The 27363-nt window shown below is 48.3% G+C and overlaps 10 protein-coding genes across 10 annotated transcripts; 7 read left to right on the forward strand and 3 right to left on the reverse strand.

Moving 5' to 3' along the window:
* Positions 1-320: 320 nt before the first annotated feature.
* Positions 321-2667, forward strand: N7457_003765 (uncharacterized protein; the record flags this gene model as incomplete). The annotated part of the gene is made up of 5 exons (XM_057174810.1): positions 321-348; positions 399-793; positions 843-1600; positions 1651-2458; positions 2512-2667. The coding sequence occupies 5 exons, from the start codon at positions 321-323 to the stop codon at positions 2665-2667; spliced, it is 2145 nt and encodes a 714-aa protein (XP_057034961.1).
* A 1164-nt stretch (positions 2668-3831) lies between these two features.
* On the forward strand, positions 3832-4296 carry N7457_003766 (uncharacterized protein; the record flags this gene model as incomplete). The annotated part of the gene is made up of 4 exons (XM_057174811.1): positions 3832-3912; positions 3972-4045; positions 4097-4141; positions 4191-4296. 4 exons carry the CDS (start codon positions 3832-3834, stop codon positions 4294-4296), a joined length of 306 nt encoding a protein of 101 aa, XP_057034962.1.
* A 2303-nt stretch (positions 4297-6599) lies between these two features.
* Positions 6600-7883, forward strand: N7457_003767 (putative phosphatidylglycerol specific phospholipase; the record flags this gene model as incomplete). Its single annotated transcript, XM_057174812.1, has 1 exon — positions 6600-7883. The coding sequence occupies one exon, from the start codon at positions 6600-6602 to the stop codon at positions 7881-7883; it is 1284 nt and encodes a 427-aa protein (XP_057034963.1).
* A 2255-nt stretch (positions 7884-10138) lies between these two features.
* On the forward strand, positions 10139-11653 carry N7457_003768 (uncharacterized protein; the record flags this gene model as incomplete). The annotated part of the gene is made up of 4 exons (XM_057174813.1): positions 10139-10316; positions 10385-10482; positions 10537-10797; positions 10865-11653. The coding sequence occupies 4 exons, from the start codon at positions 10139-10141 to the stop codon at positions 11651-11653; spliced, it is 1326 nt and encodes a 441-aa protein (XP_057034964.1).
* Positions 11654-11936: 283 nt separating this feature from the next.
* On the reverse strand, positions 11937-13724 carry N7457_003769 (Amino acid/polyamine transporter I; the record flags this gene model as incomplete). The annotated part of the gene is made up of 3 exons (XM_057174814.1): positions 11937-13387; positions 13443-13460; positions 13529-13724. The coding sequence occupies 3 exons, from the start codon at positions 13722-13724 to the stop codon at positions 11937-11939; spliced, it is 1665 nt and encodes a 554-aa protein (XP_057034965.1).
* Positions 13725-14623: 899 nt separating this feature from the next.
* N7457_003770 (acyl-CoA dehydrogenase family protein) lies at positions 14624-16086 on the reverse strand (the record flags this gene model as incomplete). Its single annotated transcript, XM_057174815.1, has 4 exons — positions 14624-14812; positions 14865-15619; positions 15673-15852; positions 15900-16086. The coding sequence occupies 4 exons, from the start codon at positions 16084-16086 to the stop codon at positions 14624-14626; spliced, it is 1311 nt and encodes a 436-aa protein (XP_057034966.1).
* A 1608-nt stretch (positions 16087-17694) lies between these two features.
* N7457_003771 (cytochrome P450) lies at positions 17695-19510 on the forward strand (the record flags this gene model as incomplete). Its single annotated transcript, XM_057174816.1, has 5 exons — positions 17695-18771; positions 18848-18873; positions 18934-19018; positions 19091-19254; positions 19315-19510. The coding sequence occupies 5 exons, from the start codon at positions 17695-17697 to the stop codon at positions 19508-19510; spliced, it is 1548 nt and encodes a 515-aa protein (XP_057034967.1).
* A 1740-nt stretch (positions 19511-21250) lies between these two features.
* N7457_003772 (uncharacterized protein) lies at positions 21251-22669 on the forward strand (the record flags this gene model as incomplete). Its single annotated transcript, XM_057174817.1, has 2 exons — positions 21251-21511; positions 21581-22669. 2 exons carry the CDS (start codon positions 21251-21253, stop codon positions 22667-22669), a joined length of 1350 nt encoding a protein of 449 aa, XP_057034968.1.
* A 720-nt stretch (positions 22670-23389) lies between these two features.
* On the forward strand, positions 23390-24104 carry N7457_003773 (uncharacterized protein; the record flags this gene model as incomplete). The annotated part of the gene is made up of 3 exons (XM_057174818.1): positions 23390-23443; positions 23501-23542; positions 23592-24104. 3 exons carry the CDS (start codon positions 23390-23392, stop codon positions 24102-24104), a joined length of 609 nt encoding a protein of 202 aa, XP_057034969.1.
* A 394-nt stretch (positions 24105-24498) lies between these two features.
* On the reverse strand, positions 24499-25646 carry N7457_003774 (zinc-binding alcohol dehydrogenase family protein; the record flags this gene model as incomplete). The annotated part of the gene is made up of 2 exons (XM_057174819.1): positions 24499-25021; positions 25090-25646. The coding sequence occupies 2 exons, from the start codon at positions 25644-25646 to the stop codon at positions 24499-24501; spliced, it is 1080 nt and encodes a 359-aa protein (XP_057034970.1).
* Positions 25647-27363: the final 1717 nt, after the last annotated feature.

Consider the following 27363-nt stretch of genomic DNA (forward strand, 5'->3'; position numbering starts at 1 on the left):
CATATCAGGAGAGCCAAGCCCGAGAGTGACAGTAAATCAAGTTCAACGAGTCAAGCAAACTCTTGGTGACCTCAAATGGCTATCAAATTGAATGCAAGATGAATTCCAGACGATACTACGGAGTACGCCGTACTGAGTACATAGTCACGTCGAAAAGAGAAAGAAATCAAATCACATCAAATCAAATCCGTGTGATTATTGTCCCCACAAGAACAATATTAAGACACTAACCGGGAGGTATTGTTCGTTTTCATTGTTCTCTCGAACAGAACATTGCCCTTTCCTCGCCCTTCAAGTTTTCCTCCCCAAGGACCTCAGCGATGGAGCGAGTTGTGATTGTCGGCGCAGGTTGGTAACATTTAATAATCCAGTTGGACTAGGTAGAACTGACTTCCTAGGTCTTTACGGTCTCATTGCAGCGAAGACATATCTACAGGTTCTCGGGGCATATGACGAAGACACAGCCGAAAGTACCGAGATCCCTGAACTTCCTGCATGTTTTACAGAAAATCTCGAGAGGTCCACAAAAGCGACCGAATGTCGTCTTCTTGTGATTGACTCGGCCTCGGACATCGGGGGGACTTGGTCGGAGGAGCGCCTTTATCCCAACTTGTTAAGCCAGAACTCCTATGGGCTGTATGAGTTCAGCGACCTTTCTCTCTCCGACGTTGTTCCCGAGGAACATGAGGATGATGCAAGAAACCAGTTCATTGCTGGCTGGAAGATCAATCACTATCTTCATACTTGGGTTGATAAATGGAAGCTTAAAAAGCACATTCGACTGAACTGGACGGTATGGTTTCCTGACCCCATTCCTTACGACATCACTGAACACTGCCTAGGTTGACGATATCAGCCGTCTTGAGAGCAGAGAGTGGAAGCTCAATATCAGTGTTTCCACAACCCCAGGGCGGCATATCGCCTTAATTTGCGATAAATTGGTCCTAGCTACGGGATTGACCTCGGTCCCAAACGTGCCGGACATAAACGGATCGTTATTGGCCTCTGGGAGTCCTGCCCGAGTCATTCACGCCAAGGACGTTGGACATTGGGCTCGAGAGCATATGGGATACCGGCCGCTGAGAGAACCAGAGTCTGAGGCCGTGAGTGTTCCAGTCAATGAATCTCCTTATGCGCAATTGAGATCAGTTGCCATTTATGGTGGTGCAAAATCTTCTTTTGATCTTGTCCACTTCTTTGCAACTTTGCATCGTAACGATTCAAAGCTGCACCTCAAGTCTAGACAGGAAAAGCCAGTTGAAGTGCACTGGATAATCCGCGACCGAGGTGTAGGGCCAGCTTGGATGGTGCCGCCAATGTCCACTCTCCCAAATGGTGACACGGTTGCAAGCGACAAGGCTGCAAGCACCCGCTTGCTCACTCATCTTACCCCTTGCTGCTATGAGACTCCAATGCGGCTGTCACTCGGACCCTCAGGGACTCTTCATTGGGAAGGCTCATGGCTGGCGCGGCTATTACATGGTAATCCCCTAGGTCGGTGGTGGATTCGTTGGTTCTGGCGATCAGTCGATAGAGGCCTGGAGAAAACAGCACAGTATGACTCGGACCCGAAGATGGCAAAGCTACGGCCAGAGAACAGGTATGTCTAGTGAGACGCCATATGGAACAAGGGTAATTGATGCTGTCTAGTGTTGTCTCGTGCACATCTGGCATTGGGATCGCGAACCAAGGTGACCTCTGGGAGGCTATTAGGTTACCGCATGTCAATGTCTATCGATCGGAAATCGCAGATATTGTGACGAACAGCGCAGATGAACCCATGGATTCAGCGACAAAGGTTGCAGTGCATTTGGCGGATAACAATCGCATTGATGAGCTTGATCTTGTTATCCACGCAACCGGATATAAGCCAATCGTCCCAATACGATTGGAACCTCCAAGTCTCCGCTTGAGATTAGGCTTATCGGCCTTGGTAGACGCAGACTTGGGGAATCGGGAGATCCTCGAAAGTCCGTTAATTCCAGCAGAGTCACCAGAGCGAATTGTTGGGCCCCTTGAAACAACCATAAAGGATGGCATTGAACACTGGGATGGTCTTGATCGACAATCCGAGATCATGGTCCGGAAGACTTTGCATTCAACGAAATGTGCCCTTCCAGATCGTAATCCTCCCTCATGGGCTAGGTCCCACAAGCTGGTGCCATATCGATTGTTCCGCCGTATGGTTGCCCCTGAGTTGGTCGCGCAAGGTGATCGCTCGTTTGCTACGGTCGGAATAATTTTGTCATCGACGATTGCGGTTGTTGCAGAGGTTCAAGCCCTTTGGGTGGCGGCATTTCTGACAGGAGAGCTCGAGGGACCGGAGGACACGAAGCCAATCCCAAGCAAAACGCTGTCCCTTGCGAATCTTTCTATTGAAGAGATGAAGGCAGCTATCTCGGAGGATGTGGTTCTGGGCTCAATGACAGGGACTGGTCTTGAAGTCGATGCTATCCAAGTATGTTTATTTCGAAAACTCATGACAGGAACACACTCTAACTATTGCCATAGTACAATGACATGCTCATGCGAGATCTGGGGCTGAACCCATACCGGCTTGGAGGAGGATTGTACACAGAGTTGACCGGCGTGTATGGGCCTTCAGCATATGCTGGAATTGTAGACGAATGGAGGAGGAGCCGAGGTCTGGTTGCGAAGCAACTATAGTTGGTTGACGTGTTAGCCGGACGGTTTCTGAGACTGACAGATTCATTTGGAGCATTGGCTGAAATTTGACCGCATCTTTCGTATTTCCAAGGTTCTTGTCTTTACTCCGTACTGTCACTATGTCTAAACGGCCCCGGAGCAAAGCGACCGGACCTGGAGATGACAAACCAGATCAGGTGACCTCGGGGCGGGGGTTAGACCTTCCTCATTCGGGGCTTGGCATCTTCCTAATTGGGACCCTTCGACATTGAAGCTGTCCAACTTTGGCCTCACTGCCATGGACCGGCAGAGGAAAACCAAACTGACCAGATGTTGCATGGATGCATGGGGTGCCGGATTCACCGACAAAAATTTAAGGATATGTTGAATCATTGGGCGCGTTAGAGTTGGAAGATATATCTGGGCGATGAAGGCAGTAGTTTTTCAAATACTCAGTACATGGGACTTGACAACACAGGATGCGTTCCTGTGTGCTCCTCGTCGTGGCACTACGCTGTCTCTTCCGGGGTATATGGGCTTGGGGCGCGGGTCGGTGCTACGGACTGCGCAATATTGAAGCTCCTGCTGGGATGCTAGGAACCCTGGATCATGGGAGAAACCATCGTGGACCCAACTGGCACGGCCCAATGGAGACGCAAACGCTGGGGAAGCATCGGAGTCGTCGGATGCGTATGAAAGCGACGCGCGAGGACCAGCGGAGATATTTGGTCGGGGATGAGATATGCGATGACTCTGCTATTTCGTTCAGAGGGAATTGAGCCGAACCATGATCGAGACGGCGTTATTTAGGTCGGGAAAGCATGGAGCAAGTTGAATTAAGGCCAAAATCCAGAAGATTCAGGAAATCGAGGAGTCGAAGTTGGTGGGCCGTGATCAGCACTGGAACATGGAGGTGATTGTCTCTCACTCACCTGGGCACCTATGGACAACGACCAGATCTCCAGTACGGAGTACTCTGCACCTGGGAATACTCGACCAGGCGCTGTCAAAAAAGGGGGCCGTTTGAAATGCAGGCCGTTACCCCTGGCACTTGCAGCAGACGCAAGGGATAGAAAAAGAAAAGAAAAGACAGATGGCATTTCTGTGAATCATTAGCCCCGAGTACTCCGTACTCCCAGCTCAGCAATACCGGCTCTTCCACACCCTCAGATCTGTATCGCCATCATGTTCGGTCTGAAACAGTTGTCGCTTTTGAGCTTGATGCTTCTTTCGGTGTCGGCAGCGAAAGACTCCAAACGAACTACTGTGCGCATGTCCAAGCCTCTCCCCAGAGTTCGGGATTGATTGCTAACGAAACTGCGTAGGTGGGCATTGAGACAGCTGACAAGAGCCGGGGTATCGACGTACCATTGGATGATTGCCATCCCATCGAGGAAGAGTGAGTTTGATATCCCACCGGGAGACTTTGCCTCAGACTGACGACGAACAGGGACGTACTCACTGTATCTCTGAAAAAGCCATGCCGTCTCTTCACGTAAGTCCAGTAATCATGAATGAGGGGACTTCCACTAACAATCCCACAGTGGCCCTGAATGCACTGGCCACAACACATTCCTCAGCCCTGGTGCTCACTCATCCAAAGACCCAATTCCCGTTATCGAGTCGATATTTTGCCAGTCAGCATTTTGAAGGACACTGCTACAAGTGAAAGCTGGGACTTGAAACATGGCGTCTGGCAGGCACAAACTAGTATATAATACCAAACTGCGTCCTTGGTTCTCGGGAATAGACTCATATTCGAATTGCTATTATGCCGAATAGTTATGATACCGCCTATGTGTAACGAAGCTTCTTGTTTATCTCCCACGAGCACATGATGCTCCCGTTTCGAGTATCGGCGTAGAGGTGCAGCGCATCCTGCGCCCTTTTAAGGAGGGATACACTCGACACAAGCCTCTTCAGGCCCATCATTTCACTATTAAGATACGCAATTGCTGGGGACCAGGTGCCATGGTAGCGGTTAATGAACCGGAAATTGATCTAGCAGAGTCAGCCACATATATTCCCGAGCTCACCAGTATGTTACTGGTGCCCTTGGAATGGCTGCGATCGGAGTTTCGTTATGGAAGTACCGATGCGTTACGCACCCCACACTCCGGAATTCTTCAATCGAGATCACTTTGTTCTGTCAAATGGTCAATCTTTCACTTAGTTTTACTTCTATCAGGGAGAGTGTGGGACTTGGATGAAATCCGTAGGCCATACTTGCCTCTTCCAATACAGTTTCCTGCACCTTACCGGCTACAAAGCCATGAGCTTTGAGCAGCTCAAGTCGCATCACTCAAGTTGTACTGATGCATTATGCCCCGGTAACCGTGAGATTGAACATGAAGGGATTGGAGTGACCACAGGACCATTAGGTCGGGGTATTACAAATGCTGCGGGCCTGGCTATGGCGACGAAGAATCTTGCCGCCACCTACAATCGTCCAGGCTTTGACGTGGTTGACAATCATACTTGGTGTATACTTGGTGATGCTTGCTTGCAAGAGGGTGTTGGTTTCGAGGCGATCTCACTGGTATCTACTACAACAACCAAATTAAGTGCGATGGATCAGTCGACATTACCAATACCGAAGATGTGAGCGCAAAGATGCGATCCTGTGGCTGGGATGTGATTGAAGCCGCAGATGGATCCTTCAACATGGAAGCCTTTGTTCGTGCATCGGAGCAAGGCTGTGTGTGCATCGAAGCAAAATCCCACTTTTATTACTGTCAACACGATCATCGGTCCGTATAGCAACGTGGCTGGAACTGCCGTAGTGCATGGTGCTGCTTCCGGCGTCGAAAGTATTGCTGAAATGAAGATTGCTTATGGCTTCGACCTCAATGAGCACTTGGTCATTGGCAAATCGGGCACACCTTTTTCCAGCGGATCCCTGAGCGTGGAGCGCAGTGGGTTCAGGATTGAGACAAGCTGGTGAGAAAGTTTACCATCCAACATCCCAAACTGGGTGCCAAATTCCGAGCTCGCATACGAGCTTCTTGCCAATTGGCAAAGGCATATTCTATCCGGCTTTCCTGATAAGCCCACTGCCACCCGCCACTATGCTATTTACTTTTCCAGAAGACCCGAGCTTGACTTCGGCCTTCCACGCGATGAGATTGACGAGATGACTTAGTCAGATCCAAATGAACTGCGACGGTTTGGTCTTGATAGGAAGTGCCAGCAGATTCTATTCCTCAACTTCAATGAAGTTGGGACCAACACTCCGACCTAAACAATTGATTTTCATGAGTAGTCCGAGTATTTGTCGCCCCTGGGCTTGTACCCCGATGACCTATGATGAGTACTAGCTCATCAAATAATCACAAGAGCGATGTCCATGACACGCTCCAAGCCAAAGATTGGTGATCACGGTGATCATCTGAAAGCGTATTGCCGCGAGGGGAATGTGCGGTGACGAGCCAAGCACGTTCGAGTCGGATTCCATTTGATCCACGCAGAAGAGACATAAAGCAAAACCCAGTGTACTTGATGTCATTATGAATCATGCGAGAACAGCCTGGATTCAAAGTTGATTGCAATACTCTAAAACAACCCAGGGACATGTACCGACATATCCAACTTGGTGGATGTACCTGGATTCTCGGTCGAATCGGAGGATTGGAACCCATCACGTTATTTGTGATATGGTGTGCCTAAGTGAACTCCCTCCAATGTCATAAAAATGGGAACATCCGTTGGTCTTTTGGGACAAAAGTGGTCGGAGACAAGGGAGGAGTTGGGCCAATGACAAGGACCTCGTGGCCCATGCGCCGACGCAGGCGACTCGGCCTCCAGAGCTGTTGATCGACAGTGCAGCCAGATTGGTGTCGACACATGCGATCGAAGGAGGTTCTGAGACGGGGGAAGCATGTCACAAAGTAAAAAAGATACAGAAAGACTTATAAGACCAATGCCAATGACCCGGCAATTTTTCATCTTTTCCAATGGCGCGTTCTTTAGTTCTCCTTGCCCTAAGTCTGGGCGCCACAGCGCTACCCGCTTCATCGGGGATGAGCAACATCAAAAACATTGTGGTTTTGGTACAGGAAAACCTGTCCTTTGACCATTTTGCGGGTGGTCTTGACTATGACTCCAGCATCGATGGCCCGCAGAATCCTCAGTTTTGCAATCCCGCCAATATTTCTCTGCCTAACTCGGGACAGGTCTGCGCCAACCCGATCGCAAAGAACATCGCATCGGACGACCCAAATCACAGCATTGCAGGAGGTAACATGCAGATATTTGGCACCTATCACCCGGTAGTAGGATCTAAGTCTTCTATGGATGGGTTCATCAGTGAGCAGCGTGGCTCCTACCCAAAGGACGACCTCGACCGGGCATCTGAGGCGATCAACTACTTTGCCCCAGAAAATATTCCTGTCTTCAAAACCATCGCCCAGAACTTTGTCTTGTTTGACCGCTGGTTTGCTGCCGTTCCCGGTCCTACAAACCCCAACCGCGCCTACTTAACCTCGGGCACTTCACACGGCCATGGCGCCAACGATGCCGACTTCCTCAACTCTGCGCTGCCACAAAAGTCCATCTTCGAGCAGTTATCGGACAAGGGTATTACATGGAGGAACTATGAAAACTCAACCAAGTCCGATCCTCCATTTTTGCCCGACGCCATGTTCTATGATTGGACTGCGAAGAATGGCAAAGACAAAATCCTTCCGATTTCCCAATTTTATACTGATGCTCACGCTGGAAACCTCCCACAATTCACGTGGATCAATCCCGAGTGCTGCTCTTACATGTCAATGCATCCCCCATCTCCAATCAACATGGGCGAGAACTTCGTCAAGAGCATCTATGAGGCTGTGCGGAACTCCCCGCAGTGGAACGAGACCCTCTTCATTCTGATCTGGGACGAACATGGTGGTTTCGCAGACCACGTTCCACCCCCAACTGAAGTTCCCGCGGGCGACAGTCTGATCTACACGGAAGACGCCCGGGATGGCCAGCAATACACTTTCCGGTTTGATCGCTTAGGGGTTCGAGTTCCGACAGTTCTAATCTCCCCCTGGGTCGCCAAGGGCTTAGTCCAACATCAATCAAGCGAGGGGAACGAGTTTACGCACACTTCCATCCTCAAATTTGTCTCCGAGCTTTGGGAATTAGATACTCTTTCTCCGCGTGTGGATTGGTCGCCCTCCTTTGGGAACTTGATCACAAACAGCTTTCGAAGCGATACTCCCGAGAAATTGCCAGATGCGGCAAATTTCTGAGTTTGATCTATTGTCTTTCAAAACTCGCAGTCAGTATGCCTCAGACCCACTCAATCAATTGAACTGCCCTACTGAAAGTTATAAGTGAATACTAAGAACATAGGATACAGGATGATACCAAAGAAGATGTTCATATTTGTCTCTCCTTCTGATACAGTCCTGTTTTGTAAATTTTCCTTGCTACTCAACAATCTCCAAGTCCCTATTTCTTCGGTGCTTTGGTCGCCTATCTTTTCTCCCTTCCCGAGGTCTCATGTATAGAGAGTGCTTACTGTTGGTGTGCGAATCGACACTCGACTTGACTATATCTTATGTCGACGCCTTTGAATTTATTGATGATCATCAGACTCTGTCCCGTGCTAACCAAAAGGTACACAGCAAGGATATATAGATCAACCAGAAGCGACTCGCCTACCGCACTAAGCTCGCTACCACCCGCCTCCCGCTAAATATACAAGACGTATCCAGCGGCAAAATTCAACAGCGACGGAGAAAGGGAACAGAATCAAGACAGCAGTGGTAGAAAGCCTTCATAGTTATGAAGTAAAAGGATAGCCTAGAACCTGTCAAAACCTGTCATATCCAGGGCTGGCGCTGGATCACACCAAAGAGTACAGTGTCCTACCTAGGTTTGTTCAAGTAGTGCTGACAGACAGAGTGCCCGATCTTCTGCCCTTGGGTTCTCGCTACGATATCTACAACGATTCTGATGTACTTATTACATTGAGTCCTTTTCTGATCACGTGCTGCATGAATGCCACTGTGAAGAGTTCGACGGTGCTTTGGCCCTCAATACTGAGCAGTAAGGGCACCGATGATTTCGTGATCAAGAGCAAGCGTGCTGACAAACAAGAGGACACCAACACGCCTAGGCTGAGATTTGATATACTCCAGCCGTGGAATCCTGGTGGAGTGAGGTGGGCCAGTGGCCGGGTCGCCGGGCATATCCCCGTGGTAGCTAGCATTGGTTCCTGGTCTATGTCGGAAACCTCCGAGTTTCATACTCCTTCCGCCGGTGGAGACCCTCATGTCAACTTATCTGGGGATTCCAAGAGAGGAAGACATGGGACAAGCTTGATGAACAGAATAATTCAAGTTCTCGTTGGTATGTCTGAACGCGCGTTGACTTGGGGCTTTTTTGCCGAAACAACCAATGGAGACTAATGACATCAGGACTACAGTGAACGAAAATCCAGGTTATGAAGAATTGATAAACAGAGCTATCATTGACTATGATCGAAATGGAATCTTCAATAGCACCAGGAGATCATTCCCTCTGGCTCGACAATTAGCCTTACGTGAGCTTCGTTGGCTGGAATGTCGCTCAACCTTTTAGCGGTTACAGCATGTTCTACTTGCTATGGCTCGTTCAATCCCCGATAGGTCAAACTCTTTCTTTTCACTTGCAGCCTAGAATACAATTGATGGGTTGGACGGAGGTCTAAATGGCATCCGTGCCTCCATTCTAGATGAAGCGGTTCAGAGGTAAGATCGTCGGAAAGTGTTGATGGGCCCTATCTAGCCATCACGTCTGGTCTACCAAAGAAAAGGCTATTATTCTTCGGTACTTTATCCTGCCAATGACAGCGGGCTTGATATCTGTTATCAATATGGAACTCTCCGAACCCACCACTAGCTATGTTATGTGGTGGTTCCGATCAACATTCCATTGCCCGTTCGAGCCACTCAGCGGGGCAGTCGATGCACCCACCCAGTGGGCCAAGCCTTGACGAGGCTCTTGACATTTCTCTAGGATTGCTGAAGCAGATCCCGCATCCGATGGACACACGCTGAAGTTCCGGCAAAGTGCGATCTGCCGTTGCCAGTATTCCGACGAGTTGAACAATGAAAGGTAATCCATCGAGGGGATTTTCGATGCCGACTCACGACCAAGGCATAGTTCTGGTGCGATATAGTCAGGCGCGTGACCTATCAGACTGACTGAATTAGTATATCTAGGAATTCAATCACATTGCTCAGGTTAAGCCGACCTGGATTCCAGGTACGTGCTTTGCATTAACTTCCCAGCACGCTGATTGGAAGAATTATAGTCAAGGAGATCTATTTCGTCATGCAGCTAGCTTCCATTAGCTTATTGTTCTTTCCTCTGACGATCCCGGTGCTCATTTTAAATAATTGTACCGAATATAAACCCTTTTGGAAGGACGTGTTTCCGTGTTTTTTCACGTCCAGAACACTTTGTACTTCCAAATTTCCGACTACCACATCAACACAGAGTCGTGAAATTCTACACCATGAAGCTCAAGGAATATCCACCTAGTTTGACGAGCAGGAGCACGTCATTCCTTCCTTGCGACCAACAGTCTGATAGCAAAATCATCGTGGATGATAAGGAACTGCCCCCAATCGATGGTGGTACCCAGGCATGGCTGTTTCTGATGGCTTCTGCAGTACTTGAAGCTCTAGTTTGGGGTACATGATCCTTGATTATCCGCTGTTCGTTTTCTTTCAATTGCGGGTCGAGACTGACTACCGTGTAGGTTATGCATTCGCCTTCGGTATATTTCAAGACTATTATAGTGCACATGAACCCTTCAAGGGATCAGGCAACATTGCTGTCATTGGCACTTGTGCTATGGTGAGTCTTCAACATATGGCAAGTCCGAGTGCTCTTCGCTAACGAAATGCCTAGGGCCTAGCATATCTGATTGCCCCGTTGGCAATCATTGTAATGATTTTAGTGCCTAAAATTGCACGATGGGTGTCAACAATTGGAGTTGTGATCATGTGTTTGTCTTTGGCACTCAGTTCCTTCTCCACCAATGTCTCGCATCTGATTCTGTCCCAAGGAGTTGGTTTTGGAATTGGTGGCTGTTTAGCATACACTCCGACCATTCTATTCATGTCTGAATGGTTTGATAAACGAAAAGGCCTTGCCTTTGGTATCGTTTGGGTGAGTTAGATAACACGTTCGCCATCCCGGTTTACTCGAGATATCTGAAGCTCATCTATATTGCTAGGGCGGATCCGGTTTGTCTGGGATCATCTTCCCCCTCGCCATCCAGTGGCTCCTGGACCAGTACGGAATCAAGACCACTCTCCAGGTATCATCGGTGACACTGTTCATTCTTTCCGTGCCTTTCCTCTATTTCCATCGACCAAGGCTGCCTCAGACCGAGGTCGCATATCACCGGCTCAATTTTCGCTTTTTGTACAACAAAGTCTTCATTATCTATCAGCTCGGGAACACTCTAGAAGCCGTTGGATTTTTCTTACCGACTATTTACCTCCCAACATACGCGCGCAGTATAGGTGCAACCGATTTCATGGCGTCTCTCACAGTGACTCTTGTCAACTTGTTCTCAGTGTTTGGTTCTGTTGCCATGGGATTTCTCTCCGACCGATATCACATCACTACCTGCATCTTGATGTCAACCGTGGGTACTGTTCTGGCGGTTTTCTTTGCTTGGGGCTTCGCCGTCACTATCCCCCCTCTTTATGTCTTTTGTATTGCATACGGTCTTCTGGCAGGCGGGTTCTCTTCCACATGGGCGGGTGTGTCTAATGAGGTGCAAAAGGCCAATCCGTCTGCCGATGCGACAGTAATTTTTCCATTCATGGAAACAGGTCGTGGAATTGGCAATGTTGCAAGCGGCCCCCTAAGTGAGGCTTTGCTCAAAGCAGATAATTGGAAAGGACATGCCCTGGGTGCCTATGGAAGTGGCTATGGCACACTTGTTGTTTGCACCGGTGCAACCGCATTGATGGGTGGCTTCTGTGTGATCGCACGGCAGTTCAAGTGGATATAGCGGATTACAGGATATGTCGACGTACTGCCGAGGTATGCCACATGAGGCCATTCTGGTGCCTCTGAGGACTGCTCGATAGAAACTGGGGCGAAGTGCCCCCTTAAATGACTGCCGAGAAGAGCTAAACCTATTATACATATATTACTTGGGGGAACTGTTGGTTGATGTCCCACCAAAACAAAGCTTACATCGATGTCTCGCAAGCAATCTCAGAACCCTATGCCTTGCGCTAATGACATATCAAATTGAAGACAAATGATGGAAAATATACAGGTATGCGCTCTCACTTTGAGACCCAGCCCCAGACCTTTGAATACCATGGCCTGGGAGTGACATTCTCCTTTTCATAATGCAGGCGGCCAGTATCAATATCAGCATTGGCTGAACTCACAAATGACGTCCGGTAAATCACCTTGTGTCCAAGATAGAGGACCACGAAAAGGATAGGACAAATGTAGGCGACGAAGAAGTCTGAGACTCGGAAGTGCGGTATGAACGAAGTGAAGCCCTGAGTGAGGGCAATGAGGATGTTGAAGAACAAACCGTACCAAGCCAGATATGGTTGCAAGATAGCCTTGTATGGAAGGGTATCGCGAGAAACCCCACGGGATGCCAACGCACGCATAAAGGCAATATGACATGCATTGATTGAGGCCCAGGTCACGAAACCCGCAACGCTAGAAAGGTTCACGAGCCAAGTGAAGACTTGGCCAGCGTCATTGGAAACATTCATGAAACCCAATAGACCAAACAGAGCGGTGAAAATCACACTGATATAGGGAACGCCGTGCTTGGTCACCCAGCCGAAGCACGCCGGAGCGAACCCTTCATTTGCCAATCCGGTCAAGATTCGACTGCCACTATAGACATTGGAGTTTGCGGCTGATAAGACCACGGACAAGAGGACAGCATTGATCAAGCTTGGAAGCACCTTCACTCCTGCTAGATCAGCCGCGATCACCATAGGCGAAGACGATGCATTCGTTTCCGCAGTTGCAAGACGACTATTATCATAGGGAACCACAAGCCCAATGAAGAAAATGGTTAACACGAAAAATAGAAGGATCCGAACAAAGGTCTTGCGGATAGCAGACGGAACTGTCTTCTGTGGATTCTCGGTTTCTCCCGCTGCCACACCAACAAGCTCCGTACCTTGGTAGGAAAATCCGGCTTGAATAAGAACAGCCCAGAATCCAACGAATTTTCCAATAGATTCCGGCAATTGGGGGCTATACGTGGCAAAGGCCCCAGGCGTATGCCAGTAGCGAAAGCCTAGATAGCCCTTCTCACCAACCCCAGCATCGATGCAAATAGCGAAGATGATGAACCCAATCACAGTGGCCACTTTGATCGTTGAAAACCAGAACTCGACCTCGCCGTAACAATTGACGGGCAAGAAGTTCATAGCCGTGATTAACACCCAGAAGACTCCGATAAAAATGGCAATGTTCAGACTAGGATCCCAATACTGAATGATGGTACCGGTGGCAGTCAGTTCGACAGCAAACGTGGAGGCCCAATTGAACCAATAGATCCAGCCCATGGAAAAGCCGAGACTCGGGTCGATCAGCCGGGCGGCATACGATGTGAAGGCGCCAGTGATCGGAATATAAGTTGCGACCTCACCCAGGGAGCCCATGACGGAGTAGACAATTGAACCGACAAAGATATAGGCGATCAAGGCGCCTGCTGGACCGGAGGTTGCGATGGCGGTGCCGCTGGAGATGAACAGACCTATGTGGGTTAGAATTGAGGATTCATCTGGAGGCAGGAGAACAACGAAAAGTACCTGTGCCGATAGTTCCACCTAAGAGCAAACGAGGTAAGTATGTACCGATATCAAGCTTGATTGAGAAGCCCAGGATGTAGACATACCGATTGCAATCATCTGCAAATGTCTGCTTTTCAACGCCCGCTTCAGTTCCTTCGGGTTTGAGTCATCGGGATAATTTTGCTCGGCATCGGGCTTCTTGGTATCTTGAAAGACATTCTTCGAGTCTGCAGAGACAATTGGTGTTTTGGTGTCGCCGTGTGGCGCTGAGCCAGCGTCATGAGAGGCCTTGTCAGGCATGGTGAGCTGCAGGGTATCCAAGACACAGCAGAAATGATAAAGATGAGCCTATCACAGCCTTCTGCGGGGGAGATTTTGTTTCTGTCAAGGTTGTGTTGTGTTTGGTTTTGTTTCCTTTTTTTTTTTTTTTCTCAGAGCGCTGCCACTTTCGCTTGAACGGGCTCGGCGGGGTCCCAAGAAAGGCGTGGAGTCGAAATTGTAGAATTTTAGGTAACTAGCCCCGAGCCATCCGCAAGGTGGAATTTGTTTTAGAGCATGGAGTATGACAGGTTATTAGAGAGCCTGTTGGGGCATATACGTACAAGGTTCTTACAGGGCATTCTGAGGTGTACGTGGATGTATATTTACGCACCTAGATGTCCATGTACATCTATGTATATCAGGGTGATCGATTGGGTGTAATGTACATTAAACACTTGCAACATATGTGAAGCCTTCTCCATAGTCGGGAAGCAAACTCCTTCAGTGCCTTGCAAGGTACCGAGCTTAATATCAATAACCTTTTCCCAAAAAGCGTTGGTGAAAATCCTACTGGGCGCTAGTTTGAAGCTAAGAGTTGGTGGCCTCGCTAGCCAGGCACGCAGGCATGCAGGCACTAAGGCAACAAGGCATTGAACCTAATATTTCGCCTGAAAGCCCAGGCTGCAATACTTCTCATTTGGGAGTCGCGTGGATGTACCTACCTATGTAAGTAGTCCGTGCGGAGTACGCGAACCAATGCATGGCTTCTTCTACAACGAGCATGTTTCATACTCTGCGGTACTACCTACCTAGGTACCTACCTAGGTAGTTCCTTAGGCACCACTCCAAACTACCTGCCCATTGCCATTTCGATGCAGACTCTTGTGTCAACATGACCTGGCCTACAGCCCCACAATGTGGTTAACTCAGGGGTGAGGTCAAATTTTGGCCTTCGCACGCTCAGCACCCTCCATGATCTTCTTCTTTGGGCCTGCAAATCCAAAGATGTACGCTCCAATCTTGCGCATTTGAATCTCTTCTGCACCTTCTGTGATCCGGTAACGACGAAAATGGCGATATATGTGTTCAAAAGGGTAGTGGCGAGAGTATCCGTCACCTCCGTGAATCTGCTGGGTCAGCCATGTCTGACAAAAAATTAGCTAAGGCAGGCCAACATACCTGAATCGCTCGATCGGCAGCTTCACAACATAGTCGATTCGCCCAGAAATTACACATGGCCACCTGGTCGGAGAGACGGCGTTCAATCTCAATCCACGGCGGGCGCTGGGGGTCAGACGACTGGCACTCCGCCACAATCCGGTCCATCTCCCAGCTTGTCTTGAAGATAAACAATCGCAGCATCTCCACTTGTGTCATCAATTCCACAACCGGAAACTGGATAGCTTGGTTATCAGCCAGCATCTTGCCTTCGCCCCATATCTTCCGTGCGCGGGCCCGCTCGATGCTTCGATCGAGGCAGTATCGTGCGGCCCCACAGGAGCTGGCTGCTTGACGAATTCTGTTTTCATGCACAAATGTCTGCACGATGGCTAAACCCTGGTCGACCGACCCCAAGACCGCCGATCGAGGCACCCATACCTTATCCAGTTCCACCGTCGCGTGATCGGTGGGCATATTCAGCGTCCACTCATAGCTAGCAATGCGTACGCCTGAGGTCTCACGAGGTACTAAGAACGCAGTGATACCCTTTGCTGACCCTGCTTGGCTAGAGGTCCGTGCGAAGATGAGGAAGTGTGTACAATGGTGCGCCCCTGTCTGCCACTTCTTGGCCCCTGTGATCTCAAATCCTCCATCCGTTTGATGAGCTGTAGTGGACATATAAGTTGCATCGCTCCCGTGGTCGGGCTCCGTCAGGCCAAACGTTGTTCGGAATTCCCCCGCAGACGCGCAGGAATCAGAGTATCTCGTTGCTCCTGATTACCAAAATGGTGAAGCATCGACACATCCGGGAAATTTCCCACGATACTGTGCTCATTTTGTAAATCGTTGGCGAGTCCTAGTGCCCCGCCGTAGACAGCGTGTGAGCTCAAGTGATATCGAATGGACGCCATCCACAAGTTCACATCTGGGTGTGACTGTCCCCCGTAAACCCGAGGGAGGGCAAATCGGTAGAAACCAGAAGCATCAGCCAAAGTGCGCGCCTGAGCTGCCCATCCATCAGCTTCAATCTTCAGTGGGATTTGCTCAACGGACTCAATAAGGCTTCCCATTCCTTCCGTGGGTTCCCATTATTTTCCCAGTCTGTCCGTGCATACTCACGACGGTGATCGAAGAAGCGGTTATTGTCATTCGCGCGCTGCAACGGCAGAATTACCGAGTGAACAAAAGAATCTATGGATTCTAGATGAGCTTTCAGATCTGCCGGTAATTCGAAATTCATTTTGACGTTGTCGTAAGACTCGTAAGCTGTTCACATCCCCATTTGTATCCCCACGCCCGGTCTTTCCCCGCATTGGGACCTCGGGACTACGCTTCTCGGCTGCAAACCCCCCGGTGTCTGACTTGGTGACAAGAAATTATTCACAGCATAGGCTCAAATGAGCAAGAGCTGTGCATCATGCGACATCTGAATGGGGAAGGTCATTGGAAAGCAGAGATAGGTTTTTATGTACGGAGTACGGAGTACCTACCTCGGTAAGAAGAACCTCGGGAGTGAACATGAACACACCGAACTGGAACGGGGATGGGGGATTTTTCTTTTCGGTCTCCCTTTACTCCGTAGAAGAATGAGCTCTCAATTCTCGTGGGGTATGGCTACAACAGACACACTAGATGAGGATCACCGTTTTGAATTTCCACTCATCGTGCGCTGAGCGACATAGACAAAGTACGAGACGGGAGAGGTGGATCCACACAAAGTACGAAGACAGAATTCCCTCGTACTTTGGACGTGTTCTTGACGTGGCACGTATTCTAACACTGGTCTTTAGCATATTCCAGTTCTCTGACATGAAGCCGCGCATGTCCACTTACTCCTCCAGAGCAACTTAATATACACCCTGCACTCCCTATCATTGGTCTCACATACAGATCACAACGGCATTTCGTTCGGCGAAACGGCAGTTGAGGTTATATTTCCGGGAACTGAAAGAACAGAATAGTCTCTATTATCAAGAGCGTTTTGTCACGCAGTTTGACGGCCTTAGTCCGGAGTACAGAGCTGCAGAACTTAGAATGCAGGTATCGGCATTGAATACGAGATCACGATAGGTCAGTGCGGTCGACCTTGATATGTACGGAGTCCACTCCGTACGTTCAATAGGGGGTGTACCTGTGGGTCGAGGGATCCTGCGTCCTGGAACAATGGCGTTGTGTGGGCATTCTGACACTTCCCGCCATTCCAGAACGGGAACGTTCGCACTTCCAACATCTCAGTTTTGGAGAAAGAAAAGGGGAGTGTACCGAGCAAAAGCAATTGGTTACTACGGAATACTCCGTACTCTGTACCCTATGGATTACTTGTGCCTATCTCTACCCTTGTCACTTGATATTCAGCCTGCACGATCTTTACCTCCCGGGAATGATATGGAGTCTTGGACGTTCCACCAAATCCCCGTGCCCGTGAATAGCCCCCCGGGGCTCATAAATCCGTGCCGCGTCTATGAAATGAAACCGGTCAATCATCAACTACGGATATATGTGTTAGACCCACAGCCAAATTAGCGTCCGTATTATATGCCATCTGTTGCTACGGATGTGCCGCGATAGGTTATAGAAGACATCGCTAATGCACGAGGCCCCAGGGGTTATCACGGCGTCTTTCCCCTTCCATAGAACCACGACATACGAAATACCGACAACATGGATTCCAATAACCGTTGAGGACGGATCCAGACCAATGTGGCATAATGATATTGTCGACCGGCGTGGGGCAACAATCCTGAAGAATAAGGAGAAGCACTGGCCAGGAAGTTGAGCATTTTTGTGTATTCTTGTCCAAGCACATAGCCCTTTCTTTTTTCTCAGTGTGAAGACCGCGTGCTGGAATATGCTTTTTGCACACCCCATCGTGGCCATTGGCGTCCTTTGGGTGACCTATGGATTGTGGTTGGCGATTTATCGGCTATGGTTCTCGCCACTCGCGCATTTCCCGGGACCGAAACTGGCAGCCCTGACGATGTGGTACGAATTCTATTACGATTCGTTCCTCGAAGGCCAATATATCTTCCAGATCGCTGAGATGCATCGAAAATACGGCCCAATCGTGAGAATCAGTCCACATGAACTGCACATTGACGACCCAGTGTACTATGAGACATTATACTCTCGAGACAAACCGCGAAACAAATCCTTACATTTGACTGGCATGTTTGGGGCCCCGGCCTCTGCCTTCGGCTCGGTCGATCACCACCGCCATCGCATTCGCCGACAACCCATGAACCCATTCTTTTCTCAACAACGGATTCGGGACCTGGAGCCTATGCTCCGTGGAATGGTTGACAAGCTGTGTAAAGGAATAGGAAAGTGGAGGGACCGACATACACCACTGCATGTTTATCATGCATTCAATGCCTACACGACAGATGTGGTTGTGGAATATTCTATGGGGGAGTCATTCCACTATTTGGATGACCCCGACTTTTCGCCACAATGGTCGAAAACGATAGAGGCCATTGTACAAGTCGGAGTTCAATTCAAACAGTTCCGCTGGGTGTTGGCTGTGTTCGAGCTCCTTCCACGGTGGCTGGTTTTGCGTATTAACCCTGATATTGTCCCAGTCATCGATCAAAAAATGGAGAGTTTGCGACTTGCAAATTTGATTATCGAAAGTCAACAGGCCGGTGAAAATTTGGCAGATGATAAAATGAGCGTGCCAAAAGGGACTCTGTTTCATGCGCTGCTGGAGAGCAAGCTTCCCCCAGAGGAGAAGTCGCCTAGCCGCCTGAGCCAAGAGGTTTTTACTGTCATCTCGGCTGGAGGAGAAACAACTGCAAAAAACTTGACGACACTCACCTTCCATCTCCTCAACAACCCAGATAAGCTCCAAAGGCTCCGGGAAGAGCTGGACCGGTTAGATCCCAACGGAACGGCCTCTTTGGTGGAATACGAATCAATGCCATATCTTGTGAGTCTATCCGCGCGTAATATACTAATATACAATATAAGAGGTATAGCAAGATCTATATCTAACAATGGAACAGACATCGGTTATGCTGGAGGGTTTAAGGTATGCACCGCCGCGCTCTCTCGATCCATCCTGGCGCCACACCATTACTAACTCCTGAAGAATCACCAACGCGGTTGCAACGAGGCTTCAACGGAGCTCTCCCGACCAAGTCATGACATACAAAGACTGGGTCATTCCCCCCGGGGTATGGTTGCTTCGTCGGCCTTCAGCTCGGCCCCCCACCCGATCGACTGTTTTTGCTGATGTTATAATTCAGACACCTGTTGGAATGACCAGCTTATTGATCCACCACAATGAAGATATATTTCCGGATTCTCAAAGATTCATCCCAGAACGATGGGTAGATCCAGAACAGAGAAAAAAGCTGGAAAAGTATCTGGTTGCTTTCAGCAAAGGATCAAGACAGTGCATTGGCATCCCGTATGTAGATACAAGCACCAAAATATCCGTTTAAAACCTGAACTAACCTTGGTTCACCAGTCTCGCACGGGCAGAGATACTCCTGGCAGTCGCTACTATCTTTCGACAGTTTGAGATGGAGCTACATGAGACTACAGTAGATGATGTTCGAATCATACGAGACATGTTCAATGGTCATCCGCGGAAGGACAGCCAAGGAGTGCGTGTTATGATCAAGGATTGGACTAAACATCCTCAGCTGAGTAAGACCTCCTGATGGCTTGTGGATCTCTCGCTACTAGCTCATCGTTGTCTGATTCTTCGGGGAGTCCCATGCCGTAACGAGCCGTCAAGAATGCCCCTGGTAGCTAGATCTCCACAACCACACAATGCCATCACGCAGTTCTGAAACACTAGCATTGATCGTTTCCGTCTGGAACCAGTTTGGCGGATATATTAGGCGCGAATCCGGGATATAGGCGGCTGCCTGGCTCATTCTAAACACATGTCGGATATCTGACCAGGTTACGTACGGCCTCCGTGGCACGACAGAGAACAGTACAGGAGATGGGTGTATCTTCCCTTGGATTATAACTCATCTCGCCTAATATATTTGTTCGTCATTTTCAAGTTTAAAATCCAACCACGCACTGGCCATGGGTCCAGTCGGGCTTTCAACCCCTTGCGTTCTTGCACCCTCAACAGTTGATAATCAAAGAGTCGGTGTAGTTAAGAGGATAGATAGGAAGCCCAGAGAATAAAAAGGAAACATAGGGGGCTTGCACTAAAGTCGGAGGATTCTTTTCAACTGGGGTCCAGGATCGTCGTAATTCCCCGAACGTCTGCCTGACCCCAGGCCCAACGCGAAGAACGATCTTCCAGATTAAAACCGTCTCCACATTCGTTGTGCATGGCCTGATCTAGCCTCTGGTCTATATTATTTGGGTAGATGTTAAACTCAGTGGCGTCAATACATTCTAGGGGATACCTGGTCAACTGTCCAACTTCAGGTCAGTTGAGCTCTGTTTGGAATATTGGATTCTGTGTGTTCGACCATTAAACTTGACCCTTTGAAGCTGGCCATTCCACTTACTGATGCAGATTTGCAAGCGGTTCAGAGAACGGTGGGACGTGTTTATCTCAAGGAGTTGTTCTGCTATGGAAAGTAGGTCGGTTCTGAGACGCAGGGCAATGTGAGACAGGATGCCCTTTTGTATCACCGCAGGCTCGGTCCCTTATACATTGCTGGCTGTTGTAAACTGTGTAACATCTTCCATAACCTCTGCTGCACCTCATAACAGGGCTCTGGGGATCAGCCTTCAAGTTATGGATGCGATGGAAATCATTTTGAACTTTGATCGGCATGTCCGCGTGTCTATACACACATCTGTGAGTGTACCTGGTTCCTAGAGCCCGAGCACCTGTCACACCTCAAAGGAACATTATACAGCGCGGCGATAATCTAACGAATTACCATGTAAGCCCGCGTTCAGGAATGTGGTGGATCGTGTTCCAAGAGAGAGGTTTACAGATGCGGTGTTACCAACCCACGCGCTTTCCTGGCCTTGTTCGAAGGCTCAAGTTCTGAATAGGACTATCTAACTTTCTCGAGTCTGAAGTCTGTCTAGATGAACGAAGAGTATTCAAACCCATTCGCGTGTTCCTCTACAGAGGCAAAAGTAAGGTACATATGTGCCCTTATAGCCCTTCACAATACATTGCAGGTTTCGGTGTACTTAGCGGCAACTTTTATCATCCCCCTCCTAATTGAAAAATGCATCCAACTTACAATTATCGGCATTCTCGACGCTCGGCTTGTGATCGATGTCGTGGGCAAAAGCTACGGTGTGAACGCGACATCATGAATGGCATGTCTTGCGAGCGCTGTCTTAAGGCGCAAGAAATATGCATCACGAGTGTAAACCAACCCACACCGATCATTTTACCGTCAAACCATGGCCGCAATTCTATGTCTCGAGAGCGTGAGAGCCAAAGGTTCACTCATTCCCGCGAATCAATGCCTGTTCTCCACAAATCGTCCGGTCCCAAAGTGAAGAAGCCATTGCATTATTCCCCTCCAACCGCAGGAAGCCACAGTACAAAGGATCGTCAATACTGGGCAGTATCAGCTGTAAACCCTCTTCTTCCTGGAGGCAACATAATACCACCCCGGGGCGACATTGGGTTCACCATGCCCTCGGACTTGACCAATGCGTTGGTACCTCTCGAGCAATGGGGTGACCAGCATCCCTTCTGGTCAACAGAGGCTCACAACTATGTAAGTTAGGGATAAAAAGAAAAGAAGAAGTAGCAAAAAATCTCGCCTCCTGACTGACGAAATATATAGCCTACTGGTTACGTGCCATTCAGCCATTCATATCCTCACGAGGAAGAAGGGCCTTGCTGTCCATCGAGTCTTACCAGTCATTTCCTCCCAAATGAGAAGCCCAAAATTGAAAACACAGTTTCAACATCCTCACAAACTCATTCACTCAGCAACGGAGTGGAACCTCTCTTTACTCCAAAGGAACTTCCCGATTTTGGATGGGAGAATCTTTCAGGTCTTGCGAGTACGGGCGAGGCCTTTCAAATTTCCAGATGCCAAAGAACCTTTTTTTCTCCTCAAGGTCTCCGCAGAAGTCTGTTAAAACTAGAGATGGGACTCCTGGAAGATTTAGAGCTTCTTGAGGCTGGGCTAACGATCCCACAATCCCCATCTCTTTTGCATGATAGCTATAACTTGCCGATTGAAACGCTTGAGCTTCCAATATATCGCCTGCTGGATCACTCCTCTTGGCTCCTGGAAATCATCCAGTCTTTATGTGGGACAACAGTGGCTAGCCCCAATCGGACGTCTTCTCCGTTTCCCGAAACCCAACCTCGAAAGTTTGAAGACCCAGTATTCACCTTTCAGGAGGCTGGTGAAAATACAGATGAAGGGTTTGCTACAATATCCCCACATGACTCAGGCTATGGTACCACGATAGCAAGCCCCGATCAAACAACAACAACTCCCCCTGGCCTCAAATGCGATATATCACTATGGCTCGGCGTGCTAGAGGCCCATTGTACCTTAGTCCGCATCTATCGTGCTGTTTTCACACGTTTGTACCAGCTCTTTCTCATCGTACCCCCGACCGATGCAGCCATGCTTTTGTCATTACCAAGCATACGGTTTGGGCAGTTTCATTTGGATGGCAGTTTAGTCACCCAAGTCCAATTGTTGGTTGATTGGAGCTCGACAACAATGGCAGATATCGACCGCGCTCTTGAGCTTTGCTGGAACCAAGAGGAGGGCGACTCAGTCCATAAAAAGCACTGGTCAACCCTAATCCGTGATATTGTGATAACCCAAGAGCAAGATCCCTGTGATATGCCTTTGATGAAATTAATGGAGTGCTTAAGGCAACTTGTGAAAGCTCCAATGGATGTTTAATACCATAGTATATGATACGGTTCGCTTCTCTCCCCAAATGTTCTCTTGGTCGTCGATTGTATTGGCCGTCCCAGGCCGGTATCTACCTAGGTATAAATATAGCTGGTTTGTAACCAGATTACAAGAATATATGCAAAGCATGTCTGGATATCGTATAGTGAAAAGTGTGTCAGGTGCAATATGTTGAGGCCTACAGTGTGGGACTCAGAGAGAGAGGAGGGAGAGAGTTGTATTAGGAAGGAAGCTCGGCTCCCGACTATCTATCTATCTGATGGGGTGATGCCTGACCATCACGGGATCCTGTCTCAACACGATAAAATCCCAAAAATGAACCACGAGACCTGTAGTTAACATGAGGACTACACAGAAAAGGCCAATATAGATGAGATCCAACAGCCCGCTACACAATGAGCAGGAGTTGGTTTCGCAAATTCCTGTCTTCTACCCAATATCATAGTATTGACCAGCTGCAGCGATCTTCGAGATGACCTGTGCAAGAGAATGCAGCAAATAAAATCAAAAAGAAACAGAGAGATGCACAGTACATTCCCTGTCTATACCGACACCGAGTCCGACTCCGAGTTTGAGCGAGAATCCCTCTCTGGTGGCTGAACAATCGAAAATTTAAAAGGAAGGATTCTCCCCAACCTCAGCGCCCAACCTCCATGGTCCCTCTCTTTTTTCACGTCTTATTTTCAAATATCACTCCTCCGATCCATGATGGTGGTAACCGACTATGAAGATATCCCCGATCTGACTGGAAGTTGGGTGTTGGTACGCTGTCTTTCCGTGTCCTCGTGGGCATCCCAAAAATCTTAACATCACTGCTAGAACCGAAAGTTATCTACCGATCCAGACGAAGTCTTTAGTTTGGTATGTGAAATTACAGATATATTGGCACCAGTTAACTGAAGAAAAGCAGCAAGGCGTACCTTGGGTCGTCAGAAAGGTCTTGCGACATGCTCGGCTTTCGCTGCAAATCTGGCAGAGCACTTCCATACCGCCATCCAAAAGCACGATGAGCGAGGGAACCTCTATTGAAAGTCCAGCTCTAACCGAGAAATCCGATTCAGTCACAACTCTTCGTGTGAAACAAACTGTCAATCCCGGCGGGTTTGATAGTGAAGGGTGTTATGCTGTCGATGGAAGCCCACAGGACCTTTCACTGCCTATCTTCGGAGATATACGCACACAGCTTACTATTATCAACAAGTCTGATATCTTGGATAACTGTGTCTGTCAGATCTTGACGGTGGCTAGCCTCACTGCGAACGTTATTCAAGAACTGGCCCACAACGCCTCAAAGGGATGGGAAGCAGAAGTAATTTGGGGGTTTGAGGAACTTGACGGAAAGAAATATCTTACGCGGAATATTAGCACGACCAAGGAAGAGAAGAAAGTCATTGCTAAGATGGTCTATGAAGGTCCGAATTAGATGCATATTCATCCAATATGGGCCATTCCAGATTGCGCTTCTCTAAACAAAAATTGAGTATCATATTTTGCCCTGAGACTATGTCCGTAGAGCTTTGCAGCACGATGGAGTTTGAAAAATTGAATTTGTCTCTTACCCCAATAGCGGATGATAGGAGTAGGCTTTCTATTTCTTGAGGCCCATGTTGTCACGCGAACCAACAGAAACCATAGAAAAATACAGTCAAATTGCAAAGGTAAGACAGGCCAGCCAACTCATAGTCTAAAATGACTTCAAGGTCTAGGATTTAAGTGTATAACAATAGAATGCCCAAAATTGATCAACTGTAAACCATGATGTAGTATTTGAACTATCAATCCTGAAATTGGGCAAGCGACATGGTTTGGAGTTTTTTTTATATCGGAACAACGAGCTTCTTCCCCGAGACCTTCCCATTGCGGAGCATGTCCAAACCCTCTAGGATCCCCTCAAATTTGCCCGGAATAGTCTGCACTGGACATGGTTTAAGCTTGCCATTCTCTATCAAACCTTGGAGATCTTGATACCATGCACGAGCCCAAACTCCAATCTCAGGTCGAGGTGGAATACCGTATGGGTCAGGGAGCTCGACACCTCGCCCAGAAATAGCACCCCCCATAACCAGTTCATGTTTGACTGTCTTTCGCGAACAAAGACTTTCTTGGTATTGCTCCAATGCACAATACTTTCCTCCCGTACGACCAATGGCTGTATAGCACGTCCGTAGCGTTTTGGCTTCGGCGAAAGGATCAAGCACATAGCGCAATGTGTTCTTGGTAATTGTTCGAATATCCTCGCCGCAAGTTGGAGAGTTGTAATCAAATACAACATCCGCTCCAAAGGACTTCACTAGCTCGAAGTTGCGCGGAGAGCATGTTGTGATAACTCGGTGGCCGCAGCTAATTACAATGGATCAGTCTTTATTTTGACCCTAGCAGGTAGAGGAGGGGAAGTTTGAGATACTGACAGCTTGACCATCTGAATTGCCAGAAGTCCTATAGTGCTACTTCCGCCATATACCAGAACATCCTCTGCCTTGGCTGCTGGTGCCTGCAATGTTCCAGGCAATTGGAGCGACCAAAAGAGTGCTACTCCGAGAGTTGCGATTGCGGTACCTGAAAGTGAGGGTGCATCGAGAAGATCCATCCCCTTAGGGACATGGAAGGTAAGTCCCGGCTCTGTCCGAATGTACTCGCAATAGGCTCCAGACATCGGATCTGACATATTTGAACCTTGGACAGCACCAAAGGCTTGGTCCCCCAGACGGAATCTGCCTTGCGCAGCCGCTTCGCTTCCCAGTGCAACGACTGTGCCAGCAAAATCACAACCATCCCAAAGACCGGGAGTAGGGAATCTCAATGGCATTTTGTAATCACATGGATTTAGAGCGACAGCAGCAGTTTTCACCAGCATTTGGTGGGGTCCAAGTTCTGGGATAGGTAGGTCAGGAGTGATTTGGAGAATGCCACCATCATGTTGAATGATGCCAGTTTGGCTCGCGGGTAACTTATCCTGGGTTGCCATGTTTTCTCAGTGAATCGCCTGCACTAACTCGGAACCACAGTCTGTTGAGGTAGAGAACACAACCCTGTGCAAATCTGGGATTTCATTTACATTATATGCAATATGTGCACGCAACCATGACCCTCTCGCACATGAAATGCGGATGCCAAGAATGGAAAAGGGGTCAGGTCAGCATATTCAAATAAGGACGAGGGAATAAACTGCAGAGTATTGACTCTTCTAGACGCACAGCTATTGATTTGATGGATTTGAAATCGGTGGGCTCACTTGCTACCTCCGGCCTTCGCGTCCGACATGCCTAGCCCACAACCAGCTGTTCGCTCAACAGAAGAAAAGGTGTTCTATAGTTTATATAGGCGGCTAGATCAGAGAACAATGATAGCATTTCGGTTGCATAGGCTAAACCGACATTATCTCACAGTGTTATCTTTCTCAAACACACGCCTGACTTGATCTTGGACGGCACAAAACAGCAATTTCGTCCAATTTGAAATCACTCATAGCCAGCAGCTTAGAGCGAGAGATATATTATTACTCCGAACAGTGAAGCAGGAGTCTCGCGTCTTACCAGAGGAAGTTAGTCTTGTGGATAAGTCGGTTCCGAACAATCCTTATCAAATACATATATGCTGACTGCATACTTGGCGTTAGATATTCGAATTTCATGGCGCATTGCAGGGATCCAGGATCAGCCGTAAGATTGAAGAAGAAACACAATACAAAAGAGAATCTAAAAGAAAAGAAAGGAAAAGGGCCCAAGAGGACGTGGTTGTTATACCCTTTCCCGCAGTCCGTTACTCGAGGCAGGAACATCACGCAAGTGATTACAATCAGCGTAATTCTGTCATTTCAACTGAAACGAACACTAAGGTTGATCTCTGTTTAAATCGTTTTGATCTGGCAACTTTGCCCTTGGGGTAGATATCCTCATTGGGCAAGTGGAATGCAACACGATGACAACCATGCTTCTTCAAAATCGCTATCCTTTATGTGCAAACAGGTTAGTGAAATGCATCAATGCGTACCGAGAATTGCAATCTACCATCCGTCATGAAACCAAAGCGTTTGCGGACATGGAGCACGCTCTCTAGCGAGAAAGGCGACAGCTAGACACTACCTCCGTATTGCATCGGGGCTGTCGCTCATTTGACTAGATGTAGACCTCCGCGCTGGGCCTGGTTGGGCCCTACCTTCGAAGCCCAATCAAGCCCACGGCCCATTATAGGGGCCCTTAAGGCCCCCATTAAAGCCCATTTATATACATAAATACAGTCTTAGCGCTCATAAACCTACTAATTAATATCTGTTATTTACGTATGTTTAAGTCTATATGCTTACCGCAGAAGATCTCGGCGCCGGCCCTAATCTAGCCTAATACGGGGGTTCAACAGGTGACAGAGAATCAATGTATAAATATATATATTTCACATATAGAGAAGTGAATGTATCTTTCTATCAATCTATAATTTTATCAAATTTTATAAATCTTCACTTTATAAACCTCATCTATAGTCAATTCAGTCAATTCTGTTGAAGATACAGAGGTATGATACAGCATGTAGGGTTTCAACAATGGGTTCAAATGATACTGGGAATAGGATCTCTCATGGAAGTATTGAATTGTCTAAAGATCTAGATAATATCTGCCTTTTCCTGCTATTTATGCCCCTTTGTGTGCCGAGGATCGGAGTCCTCAATTTGGCCCCCAACGGTGGGC

This window comes from Penicillium paradoxum, assembly GCF_028828445.1.
Source record: "Penicillium paradoxum strain IBT 22861 chromosome Unknown utg000003l_segment0_segment0, whole genome shotgun sequence".
NCBI lineage: Eukaryota > Fungi > Ascomycota > Eurotiomycetes > Eurotiales > Aspergillaceae > Penicillium > Penicillium paradoxum.